The following is a 24,507-nucleotide window of genomic DNA, read 5'->3' as shown; positions in this document are numbered from 1 at the left end:
ATATATAATGTGTGTGTGTGTGTTTAGGCCACAGGCTGACACTGGGTATCTTCTTCAATTGCTTTCCACTTTAATTTTTAAGACTCTAAACCTGGACTAGCTAGCCAGCAAACTCCACACATCCTCCAATCTCTGCCTCCCCAGCATTAGCATAACAGGCACACACCACCAAGCTCAGCTTTCTACACAGGTGCTGGGGATCAAACTCAGGCCACCACACTGCCTAGCAAGCACTTTACCAATTGAGCTATCTTCCCAGTCCCTTCTTGAACTATTTTTATAGATTTTTCTCTTGTTTGAGTTCTAAGGCAGACAAGTTTCACCTGTTGATACCCACTGTGTAAAGTGTTTCAATTATTTGTTGTCAAATTAGTTTTTAAACTTCCTAGAGACCTAAGAAAGGACACCTAATAGAGAAAGGAGGTAGTGTCAATATTGTGCAGTGAAAATCAAGCTTTCCAGATTTTGTTGAGCATCAGAACCACCTGGGGAAAGTTGGGTGCAGTGGAGCACACCTTTAACCCCACACTCAGGAGGCAGAGGCAGGTAGATCTCTGTTAAGTGTGGGGCCAGCCTGGTCTACATGAGTTTCAAGCCAGCTGTTACAGGAAGACCCTGTCTCAAAAAACAAACAGAAACAAAACAAAACAGAACAAAACCACCTCAGTTATTTTGTTTTTTTAATAACCATTTAGTTCTAGATTCAGATTCAGTCGTTCTGCAGCAGAGCTACAAACTGCATTTTTATAAAGCTTCTGAGACAATTCTGAAGATCAGCCAAGATGGGGAGCAACTGCCTTAAGGAACAACTGGGAGATCTCCACGCCTACATTGTTTAAAATTCTTCATTTCACTTAGTCACAGGGCCTGAAATTAGCATCCACTGCAGCAGTTATATTTTGGGTGAGAGTCCTCCTTGAAAAGGGTCAGGGTTAAGAGTATCGAAGACTCATTTACACCTTCTGTGACTTACACTACAAGCCTGGAATCTAGGTCTTGGAAAAGTGCCCCTAAAAGAAACTGGCTCAGCTGCCTCCCCAAGACCACCACTACATACACACTGCTGCTCTAACCTCATCAGAAAACCTCTGCTGCAAATCCCCCAGAGATAGGAAGCCCTCGGCATCATCAGGTGACACATGCCACTGGCTTATTTAGCAGAGTCTCCCAAACCTGGCTGTGTATCAAAATCTCCAGGGATGCTTTAACAACATGATTATTTCATGGCCTTATGCCAAACCAATAAAGAACCACATCTGCATGCTGTTGGTCTAATATGTTGAGTGTAAGATCAGACGAAGTAACCTGTTGAATGGAGAATAAGGAAAGATGATGTGGTGGTGGTGGTTCACGCCTGAAATCGCAGCAGAGGCAGAAGCAGGAGGGGTATGAGTTTGAGGCCAGCCTGAGCCACATAGAAAGACCTTGTCTCTATAAACAGGACTTTCGAGGAAGGAAGAGGGGACAGACCTGAGTTATCAGAGGGGAGCCAAAGGGTGCATGGAATGATGGAAGCGAGGCAGGTAAAAACAAGCTGGAAAGAGGAGTGGAAGGTCACTTGGGAGTCAATGCTACTCTAAAAAGATGCTTGGGGCTCACCCCCAAATGAACTCGCAGAGGTATACATTTCTCTGACCCCATTTTTCCCTTCCAGTTCTTGTTTCCCTGCCTCTTCAATTCATGTTTTGACTATGTGCTAACATAACTTTATAGCTGCCTTTGATCCTTTCTGAGACAAGGGGGACTAATTAAAATAAACCAGACAATAGAAAACTTCACAAGTTTAAGGATACCCTATACTTACTTTAATACTCTGAGATTTGGCAAGCAAGGCCACGTCCTTTTGCACTTTCCTCAGTGACTGTAGTACAGACTTTGACATGTCACTTCCCAGGCTCCCCTGGCCTGGCCAGTCTTAAAAGAAGGTTCACCTGGCCATGCTCACTGAATTGAAGCCAACCAGGACTGGCAAGAAGACAGCTGTGTTATCCACGCAGTAGTCCATCTGGCCTGCCACAAAGGGCGCCTGATGGTAGCAAGAGAGGAGGGCATGATGAAGGAGTAACTCTGCTTTGCAAGGCCCATATGTATCATGCTTCCAGAATGCTTGTTAGAAAAACAGATTCTGAGTCAGGCGCGGTGGTACACGCCTTTAGTCCCAGCATTTGGGACGCAGAGGCAGGTAGATCTCTGTGAGCTCGAGGCACACTGGTCTACATAGCGAGTCCCAGACCAGCTGGGGCTATAGGGAGACCCTGTCTCAAAAGACCAAAGAAAGGGGCCTGGAAAGATAGCTCAGTGGTTAAGAGCACTGGCTGCTCTTGCAGAGAATCCAGGTTCAATTCCCATCACCCACATGGCGGCTAACAACCATCCATAACTCCAGTTCCAGGGAATCCAACACCTTCTTCTGACCTCCACAGGCATTGCATGACACGGGTGCACTTGCACACATGTAGGCAATACACTCATACACAAAAAATAAAAATAATAAATAAAATATATTTTTTTAAAAGGCAAGAGCCAGGCGTGGTGGCGCATGCCTTTAATCCCAGCACTTAGGAGGCAGAGGCAGGCAGATCTCTGTGAGTTCAAGGCCAGCCTAAGTACAGCTGGGGCTACAGGGAGACCCTGTCGCAAAAAGACTAAAAAAAAAAAAAAAAAAAAAAAAAAAAACAAAAAAGAACGAAAGAAAAGATTGATTTACAGATTCCTACACCAAGTTAATACTTACTGAATCCAAATTTGAAGTGAGGGAGGAACATTTTTTACAAGTACCTCACAGTTTACCCAAACCTGGCCTTGAATTCACTATGTAGCCCATCTGGCCTTGAACTCAAGCCATCCTCCTGCCTCAACTTTGAGTGCTGGGATTACAAGCATGTATCACCCAGCTAGTACTGAATTTTTCATAAGTTTTTCCACAGAAATCTTTCAAATAATAGAGTTTGTAAACTACTGAACCAAGCTCCTTGAGGTCAATGCCCTGTTCCTTCTTGTCTTACAACTGCTAAGATCTGTTTCTGCTGACTGAACTCTTAGAATCAAAAGTGCTATGGAGAGACTAGAGAGTTGGCTCAGCAGTGAATAGCACTGGCTGCTCTTGCAGAAGACCCAGATTCAGTTCACAGCACCCACATGGCAGCTAACAACTGTCCATAACTCCAGTTCCAGAGGTTCCAACGCCATCTTCTGGCCTCTGTGTGCATTGCACACACAGTGCACTTACATGCAGGCAAAACATGCACATAAAATAAAAATCAATCCAAAAAATTGTTTTTAAGTGCTGTAGAGTTGATAAGAAACTTAGCCCAGTGTTTCTCAAACAAACATTCTGATAATCTTGTTAAAATAAAGATTCTAACACAGTTGGACCTGAGATCCTGATTTTGAACAAGTCCCAGTTAATACTGATGTTGCTGATTCAGGAACCATAGTTCAAAGAATAAGGGATGAATCCAGGGACTTGCCTCTACTGTGAAGGGCCAGAGAGTAAATGCTTTAGGCTTTGTGGGCCCTATGATCTCCATCCAACTACTTAAGCCTAGCAAAAAGAGGTCATGGATTCTAAGTAAACACAGAAGGCTGCGTGACAGTAAAACTGTATTCACCAAATAGGCAGCTGGCTACTCTGACTGCCAGCAAAGCTTGCTAACCCCTGGACTAGTCTGTCAATCTTGGCTGTTGATGGAACAATACACAGTTATTTTGAGATGGGATTTCCCTCCCCTCTTTCCACATTCATACAAATTGATCCAAATTAATGAAATTAAATGAAAATTCCTTGGATAAGTTTTCTATTTTCTAGCACTGACCTCGTCAATCTATCTTCCATGCTGTTCCAGCCCCACCCCTTCCTCCTTATAAAATCAACCCACTTGGCCTGTCCTCACACTTACAGAGAGTCCCACAGAAATGCCAATGACAATCACTCTCTTCTTCCCAGCTGCCACCTAGGAGAAGAGGAAGGGTGAGGTTGTGTGACAGGAAGGATCCCAAGGTACAACAAACCTATCACATGAGGGTATAAGGACCATAGGAGGGGACAGGCCTTGGCTGAATGTTGGGGTTTCTATAAACCCTTGAGAAGGAACACACAGGGTCTCTAGTTGAGTGTTAGTGGAAAGCACAGACCTTCTTCAGCTCCTCCATTCCGTGCTTCCTGGAGGCCACAACAGACCTAAGAGCGCAGACTCAATCAAGGTCAGTGGCACTGGTAGATAAGTAAATACCTATGGTTAATTAAGGAAGGGCACACTGAGAGAACAGAATGGAGAAAACTATCATTGAATGACTAACTACTGTTTGTCAAGCACCAGGATAGACATACCACAAAGTTAGAAAAACAAAACAAAACAAGAAACTCAAATACCTACAAGGGCCAGGCAGGTAGTATAAATCTGTAAAGGGGCCAGATATAAGGCAAGAAGTAATGGTGGGGACTGAGACAGGTTCAACATAATATTTTGCCTAACTCATTAAATTCAGTTTGTAAAAAACACATATTCAGGCCACATTCACAGATCAAGATAACTTACCTGTCACCTCCTGCAATGAGGTACGTATAAACAGGTTTTTGTCCTAGACCTTTCATTAGCTTGTTAAAAGACACCTGCCAAGGGGGAATGGATGTGAAGAAGGGATGATAATAAAGGAATACTTGGATTCTCAGCTCCTAGAGGACTAAAGATACACTATGGTTTTCTTAGGTTGATGTTTAACCCCATCCTACTTGGAATCAACCATTTAAAGGTGTAATTTTGGGGTGAGTAATTAGGGATGCATGAGATGTAGAGATGTTAACAAGAGAGTGGTGAGGTTCTATTTGGATCAATAAAATCAGACTCCATAGTGTGGACTGAGTTTTCAGAGTGGGACAGAGAGAGACCAGATCTATCTAGTAAGAGAAGAACTTAACCTATGATGAGCTTTATGGCTCTGGGGGTCAACCCCAGAAGATAGGAGGAAAACAGGGGATCAGGATACTCACTGATATGAGGAATGCCATCCGGCCAGACGTACCCCCTCCACTTAGCACCACCAGCCCCTCATCTGGCTCCTGAGGAAGGAATGTTGCTCGGGTTGCTAGGGCCCAACTCATGTTGAGGGAAGCATGCTTTGTTTTGTTGTCAGTAATGGAGGAGGACTTAGATGGATGTCTTATCCCTCCTCTCATCATAAAGTTGAGCAAGACATAGACCACGTAGGGTATCAAAAACAAACTGGATTGGATAAAGAAACCAGCTTGGCTCTCCTCTCTGTTTAAGCTATTTATTAAAACACTTACTTATTCCAGAAGGGACTGAGAGCAGTTTTGTCAACAAAATAAAAATAAATAATCAAAGCAGCACTATCCAGTAATTATTAGCTAGGAACATTTGGACAAACTACTGTGATCTATCCTTTCTTTGCTTTCTGGTCTGGAAAGAAAAATTAAAGATACAGGCAGACAGTAATACCAGCCTCGCAGATTTCTGTGAAGGGACTGAGAGTGTATGAATATATTTTGATGATAAAGCATTATGCAGCTAGTAGTTATCATAATTATTATTGATAACTAGCAGAAAATAAAGACTGAGATAATAAACAACTGAGATGTATAAAAATGAGAAATGGAGACCCCAAAAAGAGGAAGCTAGAGGAAACAGAAGCATTTGAGTGGGGAGCAGGTAGAGGATTAGTACCTTCAGCACTTCCTGAACTTTGCCAGCCACTTGCAACATGGTGGTCAGAACTGACTCACTGTACAGTCGCTGTAAAGAATGGGCAGGAATCAGAAGGAAGAAAGAATAGGAAAGAGGGGGGCACGGTGAGATGGCTCAGCAGGTAAGGGCATTTGCCACCAAGCCTGGCAACATGAATTTGATTCCTGGAACCCACATGGTAAAAGTAGAGAACCAATTCCCAAAAGCTGTCCTCTGATCTCCACATATATCCTGTGGAATATGTCCCCCTTACTAAATAAATAAATAAAAATAGGCGTGTGGTGGGGGGAAGAAAAGGAAGATGGAGAATGGTGATGGAGTACAGGGCTCAGGGTTTCCAATTCGAGGAGCCATGGTCAGGGAGGGGAGAGGCTGAGATGTGGTTGGCTTGGCATTTGTATTTGCAGTATCTGGGGAAACAGTCTGGGTCACCTGGTAGGTGGGTATGGCTTGCCCCGCTTCCTGGAAGATCTCAGCATCACATTGTCCCAGCAACTGAACAATTTTCTCTCCATCTTTGTCCAAGTTCTGGGTCAGTGGGTTTGACTTCTCTGTGATCGGCACAGCTGCTTCACACCCTGACAACTAGAGAGGGGGGCACAAGGAGGGGACATGAAGCTAAAGTCTGTTTTATACCTGCTGGACTGGATATGGGAACGGCAATAGGCACAGTGTTTGTGTTCAGATTCTTCACACACACACACACACACACACACACACACCAAACACACTACTCACATACCAAGAACTTAGCCTTCAAATGATGTCCTGGGCCTGTTAGGGACAGAAGATCAGAAGATAGGGAAAAGGGCATCAGTCATGGTGGTGCACACCAGCAACATGGGAAGTGTCATCAGAAGCTCAAGGCCATCTTTGGATGCCAGTTTGAGGCCAGCCTGGGCTACATGAGACCCTGCCTAAAAAATCCAAAAAGAAGAGGAGGAGGAATGGTAGAAGAAGAAAAAGAAGAGAAGAGGAAGAAGGAGTAGGAGGAGAGAAAGAGGAAGAGGAAGAAGAAGAAAAGGAGGAGGAGGAGGAGGAGGAAGAGAAAGAGGGAGCAGAAATCCAAGGTGGAGGCCACTTCAGATTTAAAACCATTCTAGGAATCAGTGCAGAAGGCTAAAATTGAGAAAGGGTCTCACCTCCCACTCGCCAGGCTCGGGGGTTTCAATTACATGGTTATATCGTTGTGCCTGGCATGGTCCCACACTGTGGCACTCTGTCCTGCCTGCCTTCTAGTCACAACAACTTTGCTTCTAGTTGGCAGGGTTTTATCTGAGCCACAGAGATGATTAACCCAAGAATTCTGTCTCTCTGAGCACCACCCCCTACACCTCTCCCTGTAACACTCTTTCCTGTCACTAATGTCCCCAGCCCTCTGAGGGAGTACCTGGGGGTCCTCTTTGCACATACTCCAATCTACCAGCCTCTACTTTGCCCAGTGAAGAGAAGGCCCAGAGAGTCATTGCTCTTGTCCTCCAAGCACAGTGCCCTCTTCCCTGGAAGGCCTGGAGCCTGGAAATGCAGAAAACACCCAGGTCAGAGAAAAGCCCTAGGCAAGAGAGCTCTGGGACCAGGATGACTCTACAGGGCAGAGATCAAGGTCAACGGAAGTCAGAGGACCTGGGCCATGGCCTGATCACATGTCAGTGCACACAGTCCTTCCCTGGCCCACTGGCCCATTTTATCCTCATCTCAGAAAAGGAAAGCAACAGAAGCTGCCTGAGCCCCAGGTGTGCATGCACTGAACTGGATATCACAGAGGAAAATTGCCACAGAAATAGAAATACTGCAATGAGATTGGGAAGCAAAGAATCTGCCCTAAATACAGGCAACATCTATTTACCCTGACCCCTGCACTTTTCATACAGGAAGCATCTGACTGGATAAACCAACACTAAGAAGTTAACGGTGACAACCTAATTTCTTGAATGATGAAACAGGTTCAGAGAAGTGTTACTTAGGGTCACACAGATTTCATATTCAGTATGAGATCATTTAAGGACTTACATGTTTACTGAATGAATGCAACAACTAACAAGTTGGTGCAAATTAATAACAAACATTTATATAGTAATGTTAGATTTCCTAAGATCCTTCCTCAACGTTGTCTCATTGAGGTTTCAAACTCTCTGCTTTTACAGGTGGGAAACCTGAGGCACAGGTTAACCAATTTCTGTAAAACGAATGAAAGAAAGTGAATGAATCTGCTTTTTAAATTGTTCCTATATGCCCAGCACTCTTTAACAAAACAAACAAACATCGTTGTAATCTCCAGCTCTTATAACGCCAGGCACATAGAAGATGATCAGTAAATATTTGCTGAATAAGTGAAAGAATGAATGAGAAAGCGAATGGAATCAAATCAGATCATGAATGAGAAAGAGACTTAAAAGCTGACGCAGCCTTCAAGAGCTTGTTAAAACAATTATTATCTCCATCACTCTGTCTCCTCTCTCAGCCCCCTCCTGCATGCGGAGGTGGGACGCCTCCTCCCAACTTGGCTAATTTCACCCCAGGAAGGAGGGGCTCTCCCTGGTGCCAGGGACCCTCGCACCTGCGCCTGTCCCCGCGCCCCAGCCAGCTGGTGGACTTGCGCAGGGAGAGTTAAGGGATGAGGACCCAGGAAGCAGCCATTGGAGGGTCGTGGGAGGAGCCCCAAGAGAACAAGGTGGAGGGGGGTGGGGGATGACGGCGGCGAGAACCCCGGCGGGGCGGGGCAGACCGGCGTCCCGGCCGGGCTGCGGCGGAGCGCGCGGGGCCAGCTCTGCAGAAGACGGCGGCTGGTTGGTCGGGACAGTCACATCCCGCCGCAGGGGAGCCGACTTCGGCAGCCGCACTGCCCTCTGCACCGGGGGACGCAGGCCTGGCCTGGTCTCGCCCGCTACGCCCCCTGCTCGGGACGGACCGCACGCGGCTGGTGCGAGCTCTGAGGACCCGCAGACCCGCGGCCGGCGCCCGCTCCACCCCTGCCCTTGGCCCGCAGCTCGGCCCGCGCTGTCCGCCTAGGCGGACCCGCGTCGGGATGGGGTAGGGCAGCGCCACAGTCGGGCGATGGGCCGCCCTCTGGGCACCGAGCAGCCCCCCGAGGCCTGACCAACCGCGAGGACCCGGGAGGTGGGTGTGGGCCGGGCGGACCGCGCGGGGGTGGGGGTGGGGTGGGTACCGGGGTTATGCGGAGGCGGGAAAGGCGTAGGGGAAACCGGCCGTGGGACCCCTGAGAAAGCTGCTGCCATCCCGCGTGCGTTCCGGGCAGCTCCCGACCCCCCTCCACTCCTGCCTCCTCCAGGATCCCCGCCTGTATGTCAAGCGGATGCCTCCGGGCCCCCCAGCGAACTCGGTGGGGACCATGGCTTCGCTGATGCCTCTCTCCCCATATCTGAGCCCGACGGTCCTCCTGCTGGTCAGTTGTGACCTGGGCTTTGTGCGAGCAGGTGAGTGAAGAAGATGCCCGCGGTAGAGGTCCATCAGAGCTAGTGTGGGGTGAAACCCCTTAACCTGTTAACACCCTGGCAACCCTCAGACCGACCTCCCTCTCCTGTGAATGTGACGGTCACTCACCTCAGAGCCAACTCGGCCACTGTGTCCTGGGACGTTCCAGAAGGCAACATCGTCATTGGCTACTCCATTTCCCAGCAAGTATGAATCACCCTTTTGCCTCCCCAACCTGTGTCCTTGGATCTCTGAACATCCCTTCGGTTTTCTCCACTCTACTCCTTTGGAGTGCTTGGATATTCCAGAGTACCGAGTTGAGGCTGGTGGCCAGGGACTAGGGCTAGGCTACTTTCCTCTCTCTGCATCTCCCCGCAGCGACAGAATGGCCCTGGGCAGCGTGTGATCAGAGAAGTGAACACCACCACTAGGGCCTGTGCTCTCTGGGGCCTGGCTGAAGACAGCGACTACACTGTGCAGGTCAGGAGCATCGGCCTCCGAGGAGAGAGCCCCCCAGGGCCCCGAGTGCACTTCCGCACTCTCAAGGGTTCTGACCGGCTGCCCTCCAACAGCTCCAGCCCAGGTAAGTGTCTGCATCTGTGGATCTGCTTTTTACCTGGCTTTCATTTACTTCCCCAAGGCTAGCAACGATGTAGCTCAGATGAATAGAAAGATTATTTAATTCATTCTACTGCCAGGAAAGGAAAGAAAAACAAGTGGGCAGGGGGCCAGCTATAGACAGGCTGTTAATGAGTCCTTTGGGGGAATGGCTTTTAAGCTTCCTTTCACCCAAACTCACTTCACATCTGCTGCAGCCTGCATGAGGCAGTCTGTATCTGCCCTTTGGTCTCTAACCACTGTCCACCAATGGCTTCTCCCTGAGAGGGGCTACCCACACTCCAGGGGCTGCACAATGATGGAGCTCTCCAGCAGGTAACCTGTTACCCAGAGTCTGCCCTGCCTCCTCTCCTCTCCTCTCCTCTCCTCTCCTCTCCTCTCCTCTCCTCTCAGGTGACATTACAGTGGAGGGTCTGGATGGAGAACGGCCACTGCAGACAGGGGAAGTGGTTATCATTGTGGTGGTGTTGCTCATGTGGGCTGGTAAGTGACAGATGAGGAACCAGGGAATGGGACTTTGTGATGGTGGGAAGTGGTAGGAGCTGGGCGAAAGTTGGTGGAGGGAGGTGATCAGGACAGGTTTGAAGACAATTGAGAGGCTTGAGGGCCCAGAGATAAGGATTTCATGGGCACCAGGTATTCAAGGATTGACTTGGATTTTCTAGAAGTTGTGTGTATATCTCGATGCCCTTCAAGGCTGTGAATGGAGAGGTCGAGATCAAGGCTCAAATGGTATTGTTGTTTCAGCTGTAATTGGGCTATTCTGCCGTCAGTATGACATCATCAAGGACAATGACTCCAACAACAACCCCAAGGAGAAGGGGAAGGGGCCGGAACAGAGTCCTCAGGGAAGGCCAGTGGGAACAAGACAGGTGATGTGGGGACCAGCGAGGGTAAGAAGTATCCTGTGAAAGGCAGAAGGATGGGCAGGAAAGGGGGGGGGGGAATGGAAGGTCTGGGATGAAGAAATCCAAAAGCAAGGGTGGGATCTGTACCTTGCTGGACTTAGAGACTCAGGTCATTTTCTTTCACAGAAAAAGTCGCCATCCATCAACACCATTGACGTTTGAGTGAACATTTCAATGAAGAAACAGAACCAGAAGAGAGATGTACTAATAATCTGGGGGTGGGTGGGGTGGGGTCAGGGAAAGCCTAAGATGCTGATCTGCTCAAGACTCCCAGAAGGCAATGCACTCCCACAATCTCAGGCTGGTACCCATCCTCTTTCCACTGTGAGCAGGGCCAGAAGGTAGGTCTGTTAGAGTCTGCACCCCTGGACCTGGGAGTGGATATCAAATGAAACATCTCCTTCCATTCCCCAGGTCCAGGGGAGAGTCACTTATTCAACCCTATACCATTAGGTCCCAAATAGGGGCCCCATTTCACCTGCATCAGGATACTTGGCACCCCTAGCTGCCCCCACAGCTTGCCTCTGGGCCTCAGAGAGGGGTGTTTGTGTCAGCACTTGCCTTCCAACAAGAAGAATCATCTGGGCCTAGAGGCAGATGCCGCACTGCACTACTCCAATGTCTTCCACGGAGCCTCAGGTGCTCCCCCCTCACCTGACAGCTCTTTCAGCTGCTGGTGATCTCACCCCTTGGACATTTTTCCAATAAAGGTTCTTGGACAAACTGGAACTGACTGTATAGTAATACTGTATGGTACGCTGAAGATATCTCTACACCTTGTTTCTTACCTGACTCTCCATGGGCCCCTCATGCCACCACTAACTTAGAGAAACAGACTCTCAGTGTAAAGTGTCTTGTGTTAATGTTTCCATCTAAAATGGGTGGAAAGGGACAAGGAAAGAGGGTGACCGAAAACTAGAACCCTGGTTTCTTTTGCTTTGTTGGGTGAGAAGGGGGAATGAGAAGATAACAGTTTTTCCTGCACCCATGGAAACCAGGGTACGTCACACAAAAGGACACAAAAGGTAAAGTAGACTTTACCTTCACCCAGGGCCTTGTACATTCTAGGCAAGTAAAAAGTGCTCTACCACTGAGACATAGCCATCCCCCTTCCCCATGAATTCTTCTGACTCCACCATTTACCCTGGACAAGTGGTCAGAAAAGACTGAGCAACGTCTTGGGGGCTAATGAAAGAGCAGCTACACTAATGGGTCTCTTGGTGTCATGTGCTGTCATCCTGTGCTTTCTGGTGCCTCTTCTGCCTCTGTTTTTCTCCTCCATCTCAGTCTCTGGTCATTTAAAGTTAATTATAATTGTAATTCATAAGTGAATTTATATTTATGCTTTCATATATCCAGAGGATTCTGGAAATAAAACTAAGGGGTTGGACTCCCCTATCAAAAGAACTATCATTTGGATTCTGGGAACTATTTGTTTCCTGTGGAAAATAGGGGCTGTCCATTCTACTCATTATTGATTTTCAAGAAGGAATGATGGCAACGAGAAAAGTACTTACTGACATTGGCAACCATTGTGAGGACCAGGCTTGGGACTGAGCATCTGTCCAGAGAGCATATGCTACATTTTTGGGACGGTGACAGGATGTGCCAACGTTGGGTCATTCTAGAGAAGGCTTATGGATAACTCTTGTTCTGCATTTCAAGCTCTCCGATATGTTGTAAGAAATTAGATCAAGGAGCTTGAAAGATGACTCAGCAGTTAAGAGCATTGGCTGCTCTTGCAGAGGAACAAGGTTCAATTCCCAGCTCCCACATAGCAAACAACCATGCATAACTCCAGTTCCAGGGTATCTGATACCCTCTTCTGGCCTCCTCAAACATTGTACAACATAGATGCACCTACCTACTGCAGGTAATATACTCATACACATAAAGTAATAAAAATATTTTTAATTAAACCAGAAATTGTTTTTGTTTTTCAATATTTGATTATTTTTATTTTGTGTGTATGTGTGTATTACCTGCATGTAGGTAAGTGCACCCGTGTCATGCAATGCCCTCGGAGGGCAGAAGACGCTGTCACATGCCCTGGAACTGGAGTTATGGACAGTTGTTAGCTGCCATGTGGGTGCTGGGATTCAAACCCGGGTCTTCTGCAAGAACAACCACTATTCTTAACCGCTGAGCCATCTCTCCAGCTCTAAACCAGAAATTCTTATAAGGATTACAATCCAAACAATCAAGAAGATAGGCTCTGGAGCTGGAAAGGTGGCTCAGCAGTTAAGAGCACTGGCTGCTCTTGCAGATGACCCACAATGAGTTCCTAACACTAACATGGCAGCTAACACCCTTCTGTAACTCCGGTTCCAGGGCATCCAACGCCCTCTTCTGGCCTCCAAGGGCATTGCATGCATATGGCCCCACTCTTACATACTTGCAAACAAAACATTCATACACAAAACTCTAAGTAAATAAAAAATAAAAAGATAGGATCTTTTCTACTTAACCCCCAACTCCAGGTATCACACAGCTATCAGGGGAGCCAAGGTCTGGTCTTTCTTTGCACTGACCCTTCTGGATTTACGTAAGCAGTCTTGAACTCACCATTTACCCAAAGGCCAAGCATACTATCTCAAACTCTGGAATCATTTCTTGGTATGGTAGATTATAGACTAGAGTAGTTGGGCATGAAGACAGTGAGTTAAGAAGACCTGAGTCTTCTCGTGGCTACTAAAGCTCTTGGCTAAATCTCAGTTCCACCCTTCACTGGCTGTTTTAACTTCGGCAAGTGACCCCTCTAATCTTGTCTCCTGTCATGTGAAATGGGACTAACGCTACCCACTTCAAAGGGTGGTTTTGATATTAAACAATATAATGCATGCACATTTTGTATAGTACCCAAGCAGATAGACACTGAGCACCACTCGCTGTTGCCTATCAGTAGTGAGTGGCTCAGTGATCAATCTCGTGCAAGTCGCATAACTTTTGGGGGGATTCAAATCTACTAATTTCCTTTTGCCTAGCGTAGCAACTGCCTTGCTTTCCCCAGAGTTTAAAGACTAAAGGAGCGTGCACTCTGCCCGCTGTACAGACACTAAAGAGTGTGAAAGCCTAGGATTACGATGACGTAGAACCCGGAGCCGCTTGTGGGTGGAGCTTTGCCTTAGGTTTGCATGCCGCTACGGGATTGGTCGAGGAGAGGATCTGTCAACCCCTTTCACTCTCCCGCCCTAGGTCTCATTGCGCTTGCGTACGTCCTGTGCCCTCCGCCGTGAACCCACGACGTGACCTTGTGACGTATGTCGCGCTCCTGTCGCCCGCCCGTGCGTCAGCGGCTGGCGCTGTGGCTTGGAGGGTTGTCCAGGTAACCACAGGAGTTGTCGCGGTACGCTAGCATCCCGGACCGGTGTGCGTCATGCAACTGAAGCACCTGAGGACCCTGCTGAGCCCTCAGGTGAGGAGTTGCGTGCCTCTCCCCTCCCCCGGCCCCGGAGCGTTCCCAGAAAAGTCGGGCAGAAGTTTGCAGTGTTGAGCGCCTATTTTGTGCAGAAGACTGAAAGATCTAGCCCTGATCCAGACTCTGTCGATTCAATAGGCTACATGTATTGTTAACGACCGTAGCTTTCGTCGCGTTTCATACACCAGTTGTGTGCCAGGCCTCGGGCTGAGGCTCTAAGGGATCCAAGTCCTCCCCTGCCTTCAAGAGGCTTATTCCGGAGGGAGAGGCGTATGTTTAGACAATGAACATAAATCTGCGCGGGATGAAATGAGCGCTTTAGTTGCAGAACTAAACGAGGGAGGGCGGAAGGCTGACTCTTCATTTCGATGATGAAGAGGCTGGGTACCGGAGTGAAGCCCTGAAACATGAAAAGAGGTTTTGGGAGTTAGGAGAAAAGAATTCAAGTCTTAGTCCCATCAATAATTTCACCAAATGATGTAATGTCTCTGGCTTTAACCGTTAACACTATCTTTCTGAACGCTGGCTTCTTCATTTGGAAAATTGAAGCGGTAATGATAGTAACTTTAAGAGACTTAGGAGAAAATTAAATAAAATAATGTACTCAAAGACTTTATAAGCTGGGCTTGGTGGCATGTGCCCATAACCCCAGAAGCTGGTAAGTGGAAACAGGAGGATCACAAGTTCAGGGGGATCGTGAGTTCAGGGTCATTCTTGTCTGCATAATGAATTTGAGGCATCATCCTGGTCTCATGAAGCCAGTGAGATGGCTCAGCAGGTAAAAGCACTTGCCACCTCGCCTGACAACCCAAATTCAATCCGGGAGACCCATATGGTGGAAGGAGAGGAACTGACATGCAAGTTTTCCACTGATATCCCACATGTTCCACTGCCCTTAAAATAGATGAATAAATGTAATTTAAAAATATTTAGAAGAGCATTATAAACTAAAAAGCAGTGTGAAAACCGAGAGACAAGAGGAGACATACAGAATTGAAAGGACAAGCTCACATAAAGCTAATAAGAAGGTCTGCTATGGGTACTAGCTCAGTCAGTAAAGTACTTGCCTCACAAGTATAATAAGGACCTAAGCTCACATCCCCAGCACACATTTAAAAGCTGGAGGCAGTTGTAATCCCATCGCTGGGGAGACAGAGACAGACGGATCCCTGGAGCTCATTGGCCAGCCAGTCTAGCCAAATTTATGAGCTTCACATTCAGAGACCCTGTCTTCAAAAAATAAGGTGGATGCAGAGTTTGAGGTGGCATACAAAAGACTATCTGCCATGGGCTGGAGCTATAGCTCACTATAGAGCACTTGCCCAGCCTGCATGAGGCCCTGCATTCAGTCCCAGCTCCTAGCACTACAAAAACAAAATACTTGCCTGGTCATGGTGCTATAGTGCCTGGAAGACTGAATCAGAAGGATCACTGTGAGTTTAAGGCCTGCCAGGGCTACATAGCAAGACCATGTTTAAAAAAATAAGACTATGTGCCATAATTATGTCATATATAAATATGTATATATATACACACATATGTACACAAATTATGACAGGATAATTAAAGATGTTAGAATTATAGCTTATGGAGTCAAATGTACATGGTTTCATATCTTGGTTCTGCCACTTACAGACTGTGTAAACCTGGGAAAATTTCCTAATTTTCAGTGCTTCCATTTCCCCATGTATAAAATGGGAACCACAGTAGCATCTCTCTCAGAATTATGAAGTAAGACGTGACAACGGATATTAATCATTTACCAATACCTCCCCCAGGGTTAGTGGTTATTGGAGGTTAACTGTTGTTATTCTATTACCTACTTTATTTAATCCTCAAGAAAGCCCAGTGAAGCACTTACTATAGAGAAAGGAAAGTCCATTGGCCATGGAACTCAAGAAGGTTCCACAGAGCATGTGGAGAATGAAAGTCAGTTAGAACAAAAGAGAGTTGTAGTGGCTGAGGCCCTAGCTCGGTGGCAGAGTACTAAAAAGTTGTGGTCCTTGCTCAGAAAGATGTTCCTGAAATTTGTAATTTAAAATTGCTCTTGTCTTAATGGAAAAGTTGGAAATGGAACCCTTTAGTCTCTCAAAATAAGATGATGTCATGATGCAGGTGGGCCAGATGCCTGGGATTGGTCTCAGCTATGAAGGAAGGTGACCAGCCAAGGCTGATGAGTAGCCTTCACCCCCTTCTAATGTATGGTAATGAATGGTTGGAGCAACCGTGATGATGGTGTGCCTATTTTCTGGTTCTGGTTTGAGGATTTTGGTGCAGTAAACCTTTTCCCCCTGGCTTTGGAGGTATTTGGGTGTGAAAAGTGAAGGTATTTTAAGCCAGACCTCTAGTAGTCCAACCATTAAACAATGAGAGCATGAGCTCAATTTTATTTCAAGAACGGGACTTTAATGGCAGCTACAGAGGACCATAGGTGCTAGTGGGAGGGACAAACCTGGTCAGAATAATTCACTTCGTGGTGATCACTTCTTTTTGGTTTTTGTTGTTTATTTGGTTTTTGTTTTGTTTGGATTTTCTTTTTAAATACAGAATCTCATGATGCCCAGGCTGGCTTCAGTTTTGATGTGTAGCTGAGGATGACTTTTAACTCCTAGTCCTCCTGCCTTTACCTCCTAAGTGCTGCAGTTACAGGCGTGTTCCACCATGCCTGGCACTGGTATTCTTTCCTTTTTATACACTTGCTTACTTTTTTGTAAGTGTAGTGGGAAATCAAACTCAGGAACTCATGAATACAAGGCAAGCACTCCACCAACTGAGGTATAGCCCAGCTTGGTGGCTGTCACTTCTGACTTTGGACCTCCATAAAAGGGGGTAGTTTATCATGGAGAAAGTGACACTGTTCATTCTAAGTCTCAACTCTAATTATGTGACTCCTTGTTCTAAAACTTTCAGTGTCTCTCCTATTCCTGCCAAAAAAATTCAAATCCTTAACCTGCCTTCACAGACCCTTCCTAAGCTGACCCAAGTCTATCCTTTCTGCCCTACCTCCTCTCTTCTATTTACAGGGTAGTTTCAGCTAAATTCAATGACTGCTCTTTGATCAGAACTTGCCTTTGTTCCTTCTGTTTGTTACATTTGAGGTAATTTGCCACTCAACTGCATCCTTCAAAGTTTAATTTTGGTCATTTAAACATAAAATTATTTGGGAGCTTCTCTAGATCATTTCAACACTTAGTGCATACTTTTTGTATTGGGCATTTCCAGTTTTATAGCATCTTATTAGATCCTGAGGCAGGATCTATGTTTTGGGTTTTGGGGTTTTTTTTGTTTGTTTTGTTTTCTCTTTGTCTCTCTATCAACTCCTGGCCAAATGACTTTCTCAGTAAAGTGCTTAAAAACATTAATTAAATAAATAGTTAAAGACTAAATGTTACCAGACCAATTGAAGCTTTTCAGTAGCAGACTGAAAGTTGAGGGAACAAAGAGTCCATTGCAGGGACACGTTTGCATGGTTGATGTCGTGGCATTTGTATTGTGAGTCTCAGAAAGCACATTGGGGGCTCAGTTGATACAGTGCTTGCTTAGCTTGCATAAAGCCCTGGGTTCCAACTCTAGCACAGCATAAACTGGAGATGGTAATGCATGCCTTTAATCCAAGTGCTTGTGAGGTAGAGATAGGAATTTCAAGATTATCCATTACTATAAAGTGAGTTCAAGGCCAGCATGGGCTATATGAGACCCTGTCTCAGAAAGGGAGGGAGGGAGAGAGGTAGGGAACATCATTCCTACAATCCAGGATCTCATGGTCTTGGAGACTAGGATAGGACACGGGCATTTTTTTGTTGTTTTGTTTTAAAAGCAAAACCATGACAAGGGGCTGGAGAGATGGCTCAGTGGTTAAGAGCACTGACTGCTCTCGCAGAGGACCCGGATTCGATTCCCAGTACCCACATGGCAGCTACGGACCATCCTTGGCTCCAGTTCCAGGGGAATCCGAAGCCCTCTTCTGACCTCTGCAGCATTGCATGACATGGGTGCATTCACATACACGCAGGCAATACACTCATATATGTAAAATAATAAATAAAATATTTTTAAAAAATTTTAAAAACATGGCAAGAAAAATGTGAACCAGAGCCACGCTAGGACTAATGGGACTAGAAATGCTTCAACCATTGCAGACCAGCACCTGCATGCATTATCCCTTCACCTCTGCAGGATGGAGCTGCAAAGGTCACCTGTATGGCCTGGTCCCAGAACAATGCTAAATTTGCTGTCTGTACAGTGGACCGAGTGGTATTGCTGTATGACGAACATGGGGAAAGAAGAGACAAGTTCTCCACCAAACCAGCTGACATGAAGGTAAAGAGTACTGTGTGCCCTAACCTATTCATAGGGCCTTACAAGCCTGGAAAAGTTTGTCACCTTCTAGCCACGTGCATGTGAAATGGCCTACCCCTTCTTTTCTCAGTATAAATCTCGTGGACCTGTTAGAGCATGAGTAGTGTATCTTTACCTCTTTTCTCTTTCATTAATACTCGTTATTTCTTTTGGTTTTCACTCCTAGTATGGCAGGAAGAGCTATATGGTAAAGGGCATGGCTTTCTCTCCTGATTCCACTAAAATTGCCATAGGACAGACTGACAACATCATCTATGTCTACAAGATTGGAGAAGATTGGTGAGGATAGAGACTGGGGGATGGGATGGCCCACAAAAGAAGAGGTAGGCATGAGAAGTGCCTCCCTGGGGTAGGAATAAGAAGGACGCAGGTGCCAGGGCAGACAGACTTTCTAGAGTCTGGTCCTGTTGCTTTTATGCCTTTGCCTGTCCCACATGTTCTGCCATCCCCTCCCTGGAGGACTCAGTGCAAGGCCAGCAAAAGGTCCTGAGACCCACCCAGTATGATGCTGCATCTTTGCTAGAAGTCTAGAGCTTCTCAGGCTCCTTCTCATGTCTCCTTTCAGGGCCCCTAGGAAACACTAGTGGGCCAGGGAAGGCTCCTGGTCTTACCCCCCTTTCCTCAACATCATTATTTGAAATTTATTTGGGGAAGTGTTTTAAAATATTCTTCTCGGGTCTGGAGAGATGGCTCAGTGGTTAAGAACACTGATTGTTCTTGCAGAAGACCCAGGTTCAAATCCCAGCACCCACATGGCAGCTAACAACTGTCCGTAGCTCCAGTCCCACGGGATTCAACAGCCTCTTCTGTCTTCCGAGAGCGTTGCACCACACGGGTGCACTTACCTACATGCAGGCATAACACTCATACACATAAAAATAATAAATAAAATATTTTAAAATATTCTTTTTCTCTTTGACAGGGGTGACAAGAAGGTCATCTGTAACAAGTTCATCCAGACGGTAAAGTTCAGAGGATTCACTGGGAGCTTAAGATGAGCAAGCATGTATCAGTATATCTGCTTACAAATATAACTGGAAATTGCATTTTCTCACATCTGAATCTGACTTGACCTGCTGCAAGGATGACTGCCTGGCCACCCATTGCCATCTACTAAGGAGCCTAGCTGTGTCCTACCTTGCATTGTTCCTCTACAGAAGACTAGGGAGGGGGCACGTGGTGGGTGTCCAGGCTGTTATCAATGTACTGACCCCGCAGGCAGTTACCTTTTCATCATTTCTTTCGTACAGAGTGCCGTCACTTGTCTGCAGTGGCCTGCAGAGTATATCATTGTCTTTGGACTGGCTGAAGGCAAGGTACAGGAGGGAAGGGAGACACACAGGGAAGGTAATAGTTGGGAAGAGTGATAGAGAGGGAGTCTATGATTTATCCTCTCCCTTGGAGTCAGGTGTGTAGTGAGGAAGAATGAGGCCCGATTTTGTGCAATTGGGTTTTTTTTTCTCCTTTTTTCCCTCAGGGCCTGGGTGAAATCAAAAGTAGTCTAGCCAGACTTGTATCTGTTCTTCATTTTCAGGTTCGCTTAGCAAACACTAAAACTAATAAATCGTCTACCATCTATGGGACAGACTCCTATGTGGTGGCACTGACAACCAAGTGAGTAACAAAGAATAAATCGTAAGAGCTCAGAAATGTCAGTGAAAAGCTACATGCGACAGAGAAGGGGACTTTCTCAGAGAGGAGAAATAATGTCTTCCTCTGTTTTCCTCCTTTCCCCCTTTTTCAGTTGTTCTGGGAAAGGGATTCTCTCAGGTCATGCAGATGGCACCATCGTTAGGTATTTCTTTGATGATGAAGGCTCTGGAGAATCGCAGGTATGAATAAAGTATTCTCGGGGAGGAGACGAAGGAACTTCCAAGAACTCTTCTAGAGAAGTTAGGCATCTAGGCACTAAGGTTGAGATACTGGGGAAGGAGGCTGAAGGAGTGAGATCTAGAGAGATGTGTGTGCTGCCACAGAGATTTATGTTTAGGAAGCCGAGCTTGCTATTTATAGGAAGGACTGATGAAGGTGGAAGGAACCTTGAGCCAGAGGAAAGTAAAGAGATGAAAAGGGAAAATTATTCCCATTTATGTAAATATATACATATATGCACACATTTATACATAAATGTACATACTTATGTAATACACACACACACACACACACACACACACACACACACACACACACACACACACACACATGAAAATACATAGAAAAAAAAGAAAAAAGAGTTAACAGGCCTGTAAGATTGCTCAGTGGGTAAAGGTGCCTGCCATTAAGCCTGATGGGACCCCTGTGGTATAAGAAGAGAAATGATATGTCCTCTGTCCTCTATACATGCACCCACCCCAACACACACACACACACACACACACACACACACAATTTGTTTTTAAAGAAAAGAGTTAACTGTTTTCTTGGGAAAAGATAGACATAAAAGAAAACTCATGTTTTATACTATACAGTTCAGTATTATTTGAATCATTTATATTTCAAATTACCTGCATAATAATTAAATTTAAATTTAGCCCTCCTTGTAAAAGAAGCCATTTGCTTTCTTGAGCCTAGACAGTGTTGGTTAATGTGATAGCTCCCTTTGGGTGGCTTTACTAGGTACATATCAAAGACTTCTAACACACCACTATTTTGCAATTTCTCTAGTGTACAAGGTTAATGTGTGTATGTTTGTGTGTGTGTGTGTGTGTGTTCATGAGACAGAAAGATAATTTGTGAATTCTTCAAGATTAAGGTGTGTTGGAATGGGAAAAGGTTGGAAGATTTTTTTTTTTCCTACAAGGCAAGATGGTCAAAGTGTATGGGTCAGCTGTTGGGATTGAGGAATTTCTAGGGTGGCATCCTCAAAGTAAAATTGAAACCTTCTATCTTAGGGGAAGTTGGTTAACCATCCATGTCCACCCTATGCCTTGGCTTGGGCCACCAACAGCATAGTGGCTGCTGGATGTGATCGGAGGATTGTGGCCTATGGAAAGGAAGGCCATGTGCTGCAGACTTTTGATTACAGCCGTGACCCTCAGGAGCGAGAGTTCACAACAGCTGCAGCAAGTCCTGGGGGCCAGTCTGTTGTGCTGGGAAGTTATGACAGGTGAGTCCCTGGTCCAGTTGCATCTTCTGTCTCCTTTCTCTGTGAACCTTCTGTGTTAGCCAGGTTGTTCTGAATCAGAGTGGGAGCCTGGACAAAATCAGTGCCTATTGAAATTGCCATCCACTGGCATGTTGGCAACTTCAAAATATACTGTCCTCTCATCTGTCTCGCCCTGGGATTCCACAACAGAATTCATCTTCACAGTCTGTGTTCCCATTGCCTCTCTCAGACCAGTGGCTTGACCTGAATCACACTGTATCATAGGTATTACTTGAATACACCTATCTTAGGTATCCTTGAGAAGGGGACTGACTAGTCGTCTTTTTATCTCTAGTGCCTAGGTTGACATCTGGTACATAATATATAGTCAGTGTTTGGTGAACTGATGAAGAATGATGCAGCAGATAAGCAGCCAGGGTCTGGGTCCCCTCCCTTCTTTGTCAGTCCTGCTTTTGTGTCCCTTTCAACCTTTTGTCTCCTTTCTTCTTTACTCGTACCATTTCTCCTTCCTTTTTCCATATTTTGGTACTGCTAATAGTTGGATTTTCTCATTTGCCCTCATCTGTTGCTTTTTCTACTTCCATCCTTTTGTTGTTCTTGCATTTTGAGACAAGGTCTCATTCTGTAGTCCTGACTAGCCTGGAACTCTCTATATAGACCAGGCTGTTCTCAAACGTGCAATGATCTCCCTGTCTCCACCTCCCAAGTGTTGGGATTACAGGTGTGTACCACCACACCTGGCATCTAGCATCCTATTGCATTTCATTTCGCCTTAATTTTCCCAACTTCCTTTGAACATTTTTGTTGTCCTGATAGTCTGCTTAACTTGTCTGTTCTTTTGTATTTACTTTCTTTTCTGATATAGAGAGGCTAATTGCCTCTAGTTACTAGCTTCTTTTCACTCTTTTGCTTAGCTTCCATCTCTTCTCAAAGCCACATACCTTATTCCAGACTTCGGGTGTTCAACTGGAGTCCTCGAAGAAGCATCTGGGAAGAGGCCAAGCCCAAGGAGATTGCCAACTTATATACTGTCACTGCCTTGGCTTGGAAGCGGGATGGCTCACGACTCTGTGCAGTATGTTATTAGTGACCCCTTTCTGTACTGGTGATTATCTCCAAACTAGCATAAAATCCCTCCTATGCCAAGGGACTGTACTGTGGCACTAGTGAAGTTCTAATATCCCTTTGACTTTAACCTCAAAATCTGGTGTTAAAGCCAAAACAAGGAAGCTTCACTTTATTGGAGACCCCAAGAGACAGAATTGTACAGGCTGGGCTGATCTCTCTCTCATTAATCCTTCCACATGTGATGCCCTTAAGTCCTAGGATAGCTACTCTTGTCTTCTGATATGGCCCAAACAGGCCACTCTTCTCTAGATTCTAACACCAAGGTTTTGAGGTTTTGAGAGTATATCTAGATATGCTCCCTGTGCCGGTATACTTTGTGTCACCTTTCATGCTGTCCCTTCTCTCTAGGGCACGCTCTGTGGTGGGGTGGAACAGTTTGACTGTTGCCTCCGAAGGAGTATTTACAAGAACAAATTTGAGCTGACGTATGTGGGACCTAGCCAGGTGAGCAGCTGATGGCTTGTCTCAATGAAATCTCTGGTGCCTCATTCATCCTTGTAACATTTCCCTACCTACTGGCCACAGCCGCAGTGTCAAATTTAACCTTCATCCCTCTAGCAGAGCTGTTCTGGGGAACAGAATGTGTCAAGGCAACTTAATAACACCTTTCCTGCTGTTTAGCTCTTCCAGCCTATTGTAAGAAAAGTTTAACCATCATGTTTAAGAGATGCAGAGATTGGCACTTTTATCTTCTTGGTGCAAAGCGTTCCTCCTCATCTACCGTCTACTATAGGAGTTCATAAAGAGGGTTACAAGCAAACCATATTGTTTCAGGACTCTATTGCCTAAAGAGCCCACTTTTTCTCACCTTTGTCCTTCTTCCCTTCCATTTATTATTTATGTTCCCTCATCCTTTTATTTTCTCCAGAAACATTTATTCCTGCTCTGCTGTTGTTCCCACTATCAGGCATTGAGAATACAAAGGAAATTATCTATAAGACATTGTCCCTAAAGAGATCAGCATAACAAAGGACACAAAATAACAGGCTAGCAGGGGTTTGGAATTAGCTCATTGGCACAGTGCTGGGCGGGGGAGGGGGGCGCTATGAGAATGAATGAGAATCCTCAAGAGACTGAGACAGGGTGGGTGGCCAGTTAGAGGTCAACTTAGGCTACATAAGGAGACCCTGTTTTGAAAACACAGAACATTAATTATAATACAATATCCTGCCTCACTTGGTATAGAGTTTTGTTCTAAGAGCTATGAGAATATAGTGAATGTCTGGTTTTACTCATTAGAACTTCCAGAATAGAATGTATTATGAGCAGCAAACGAGATAATATATGAATGTAGTCCCTAAATAGTAAAAAGGCCTGTAAAAATGTAAGGTATTGCCATTATCAACAGTACCCTAAGCCAAGTGAGGAAACAAGGTGTAAGCTGTGTTCAGCACTATGGAGGTAGGCCAAGAGCATGGCACTTTCAGCACTCTTTTGTGCTGGGGAAGCATGAAGGGCTCAAATTTGTCCCTTACCAAGGTGATTGTGAAGAACCTCTCATCTGGGACCCGGGTAGTGCTCAAGTCACACTATGGCTATGAGGTGGAAGAGGTGAAGATCCTGGGGAAGGAACGTTACTTGGTGGCTCACACATCAGACACGCTGCTACTGGGAGACTTAAACACCAACCGCCTTAGTGAGGTAGGAACCAAGAATGGAATGGTGGATAATAGGACATCTTGGCTTGCTACTTCTGATGGTGGGTAAGATCCCCACAGTTATGCCAGGCATGGTGGTGCACCAGCCCTCAGACGCAGGCAGATCTCTGTGAGATCAAGGCCAGCCTGGTCCATATAGTGACTTCCAGGCCGACTAGACTAGGGAGACCCTGCA

General features: G+C 45.9%; 3 protein-coding genes across 7 annotated transcripts in view; 2 read left to right on the top strand and 1 right to left on the bottom strand.

Moving 5' to 3' along the window:
* Nucleotides 1-7,116, bottom strand: part of Gckr (glucokinase regulator) — a 20,420-nt gene extending 13,304 nt beyond the window's left edge. The window contains 9 exon segments of the mRNA XM_029564491.1: nt 1,932-2,026; nt 3,900-3,953; nt 4,135-4,180; nt 4,539-4,612; nt 4,991-5,059; nt 5,685-5,753; nt 6,138-6,290; nt 6,848-6,940; nt 7,096-7,116. Coding sequence (XP_029420351.1) covers nt 1,932-2,026; nt 3,900-3,953; nt 4,135-4,180; nt 4,539-4,612; nt 4,991-5,059; nt 5,685-5,753; nt 6,138-6,290; nt 6,848-6,940; nt 7,096-7,116 — 674 coding nt within the window.
* A 1,307-nt stretch (nt 7,117-8,423) lies between these two features.
* Nucleotides 8,424-11,392, top strand: Fndc4 (fibronectin type III domain containing 4). Its single transcript, XM_008835075.2, has 7 exons — nt 8,424-8,822; nt 8,995-9,139; nt 9,229-9,344; nt 9,516-9,720; nt 10,149-10,238; nt 10,503-10,627; nt 10,790-11,392. The coding sequence occupies exons 2-7, from the start codon at nt 9,019-9,021 to the stop codon at nt 10,823-10,825; spliced, it is 693 nt and encodes a 230-aa protein (XP_008833297.1). The 5' UTR covers nt 8,424-8,822; nt 8,995-9,018; the 3' UTR covers nt 10,826-11,392.
* Nucleotides 11,393-13,915: 2,523 nt separating this feature from the next.
* Nucleotides 13,916-24,507, top strand: part of Ift172 (intraflagellar transport 172) — a 41,305-nt gene continuing 30,713 nt past the window's right edge. For 3 of the 5 annotated variants that reach the window (XM_029564485.1, XM_029564484.1, XM_008835069.3), the window contains exons 1-11: nt 13,916-14,078; nt 18,258-18,401; nt 18,607-18,719; nt 19,363-19,402; nt 19,691-19,756; nt 19,975-20,054; nt 20,185-20,272; nt 21,332-21,546; nt 22,498-22,621; nt 23,023-23,118; nt 24,154-24,315. In XM_029564485.1, the coding sequence (XP_029420345.1) occupies nt 14,040-14,078; nt 18,258-18,401; nt 18,607-18,719; nt 19,363-19,402; nt 19,691-19,756; nt 19,975-20,054; nt 20,185-20,272; nt 21,332-21,546; nt 22,498-22,621; nt 23,023-23,118; nt 24,154-24,315 (1,167 nt within the window). In that variant the 5' untranslated portion in view covers nt 13,916-14,039. The remainder of the gene's footprint in view (nt 14,079-18,257; nt 18,402-18,606; nt 18,720-19,362; nt 19,403-19,690; nt 19,757-19,974; nt 20,055-20,184; nt 20,273-21,331; nt 21,547-22,497; nt 22,622-23,022; nt 23,119-24,153; nt 24,316-24,507) is intronic. The other 2 variants (XM_008835072.2, XM_029564486.1) reach the window with 1 other exon arrangement.

This window comes from Nannospalax galili, unplaced genomic scaffold (assembly GCF_000622305.1).
Source record: "Nannospalax galili isolate Female #2095 unplaced genomic scaffold, S.galili_v1.0 scaffold517, whole genome shotgun sequence".
Classification (NCBI taxonomy): Eukaryota; Metazoa; Chordata; class Mammalia; order Rodentia; family Spalacidae; genus Nannospalax; species Nannospalax galili.
This window is presented reverse-complemented; position numbering and strand designations above follow the sequence as displayed.

What these genes read in the sequence shown, in the direction of transcription:
- Fndc4 (XM_008835075.2), top strand. Translation starts at nt 9,019, where the DNA reads ATGCCTCCGGGCCCCCCAGCGAACTCGGTGGGGACCATGGCTTCGCTG. An exon ending in CTCCAACAGCTCCAGCCCAG is followed by an intron (nt 9,721 to 10,148) that starts GTAAGTGTCTGC and finishes CTCTCCTCTCAG; the next exon opens with GTGACATTACAGTGGAGGGT. An exon ending in GGTGTTGCTCATGTGGGCTG is followed by an intron (nt 10,239 to 10,502) that starts GTAAGTGACAGA and finishes TTGTTGTTTCAG; the next exon opens with CTGTAATTGGGCTATTCTGC.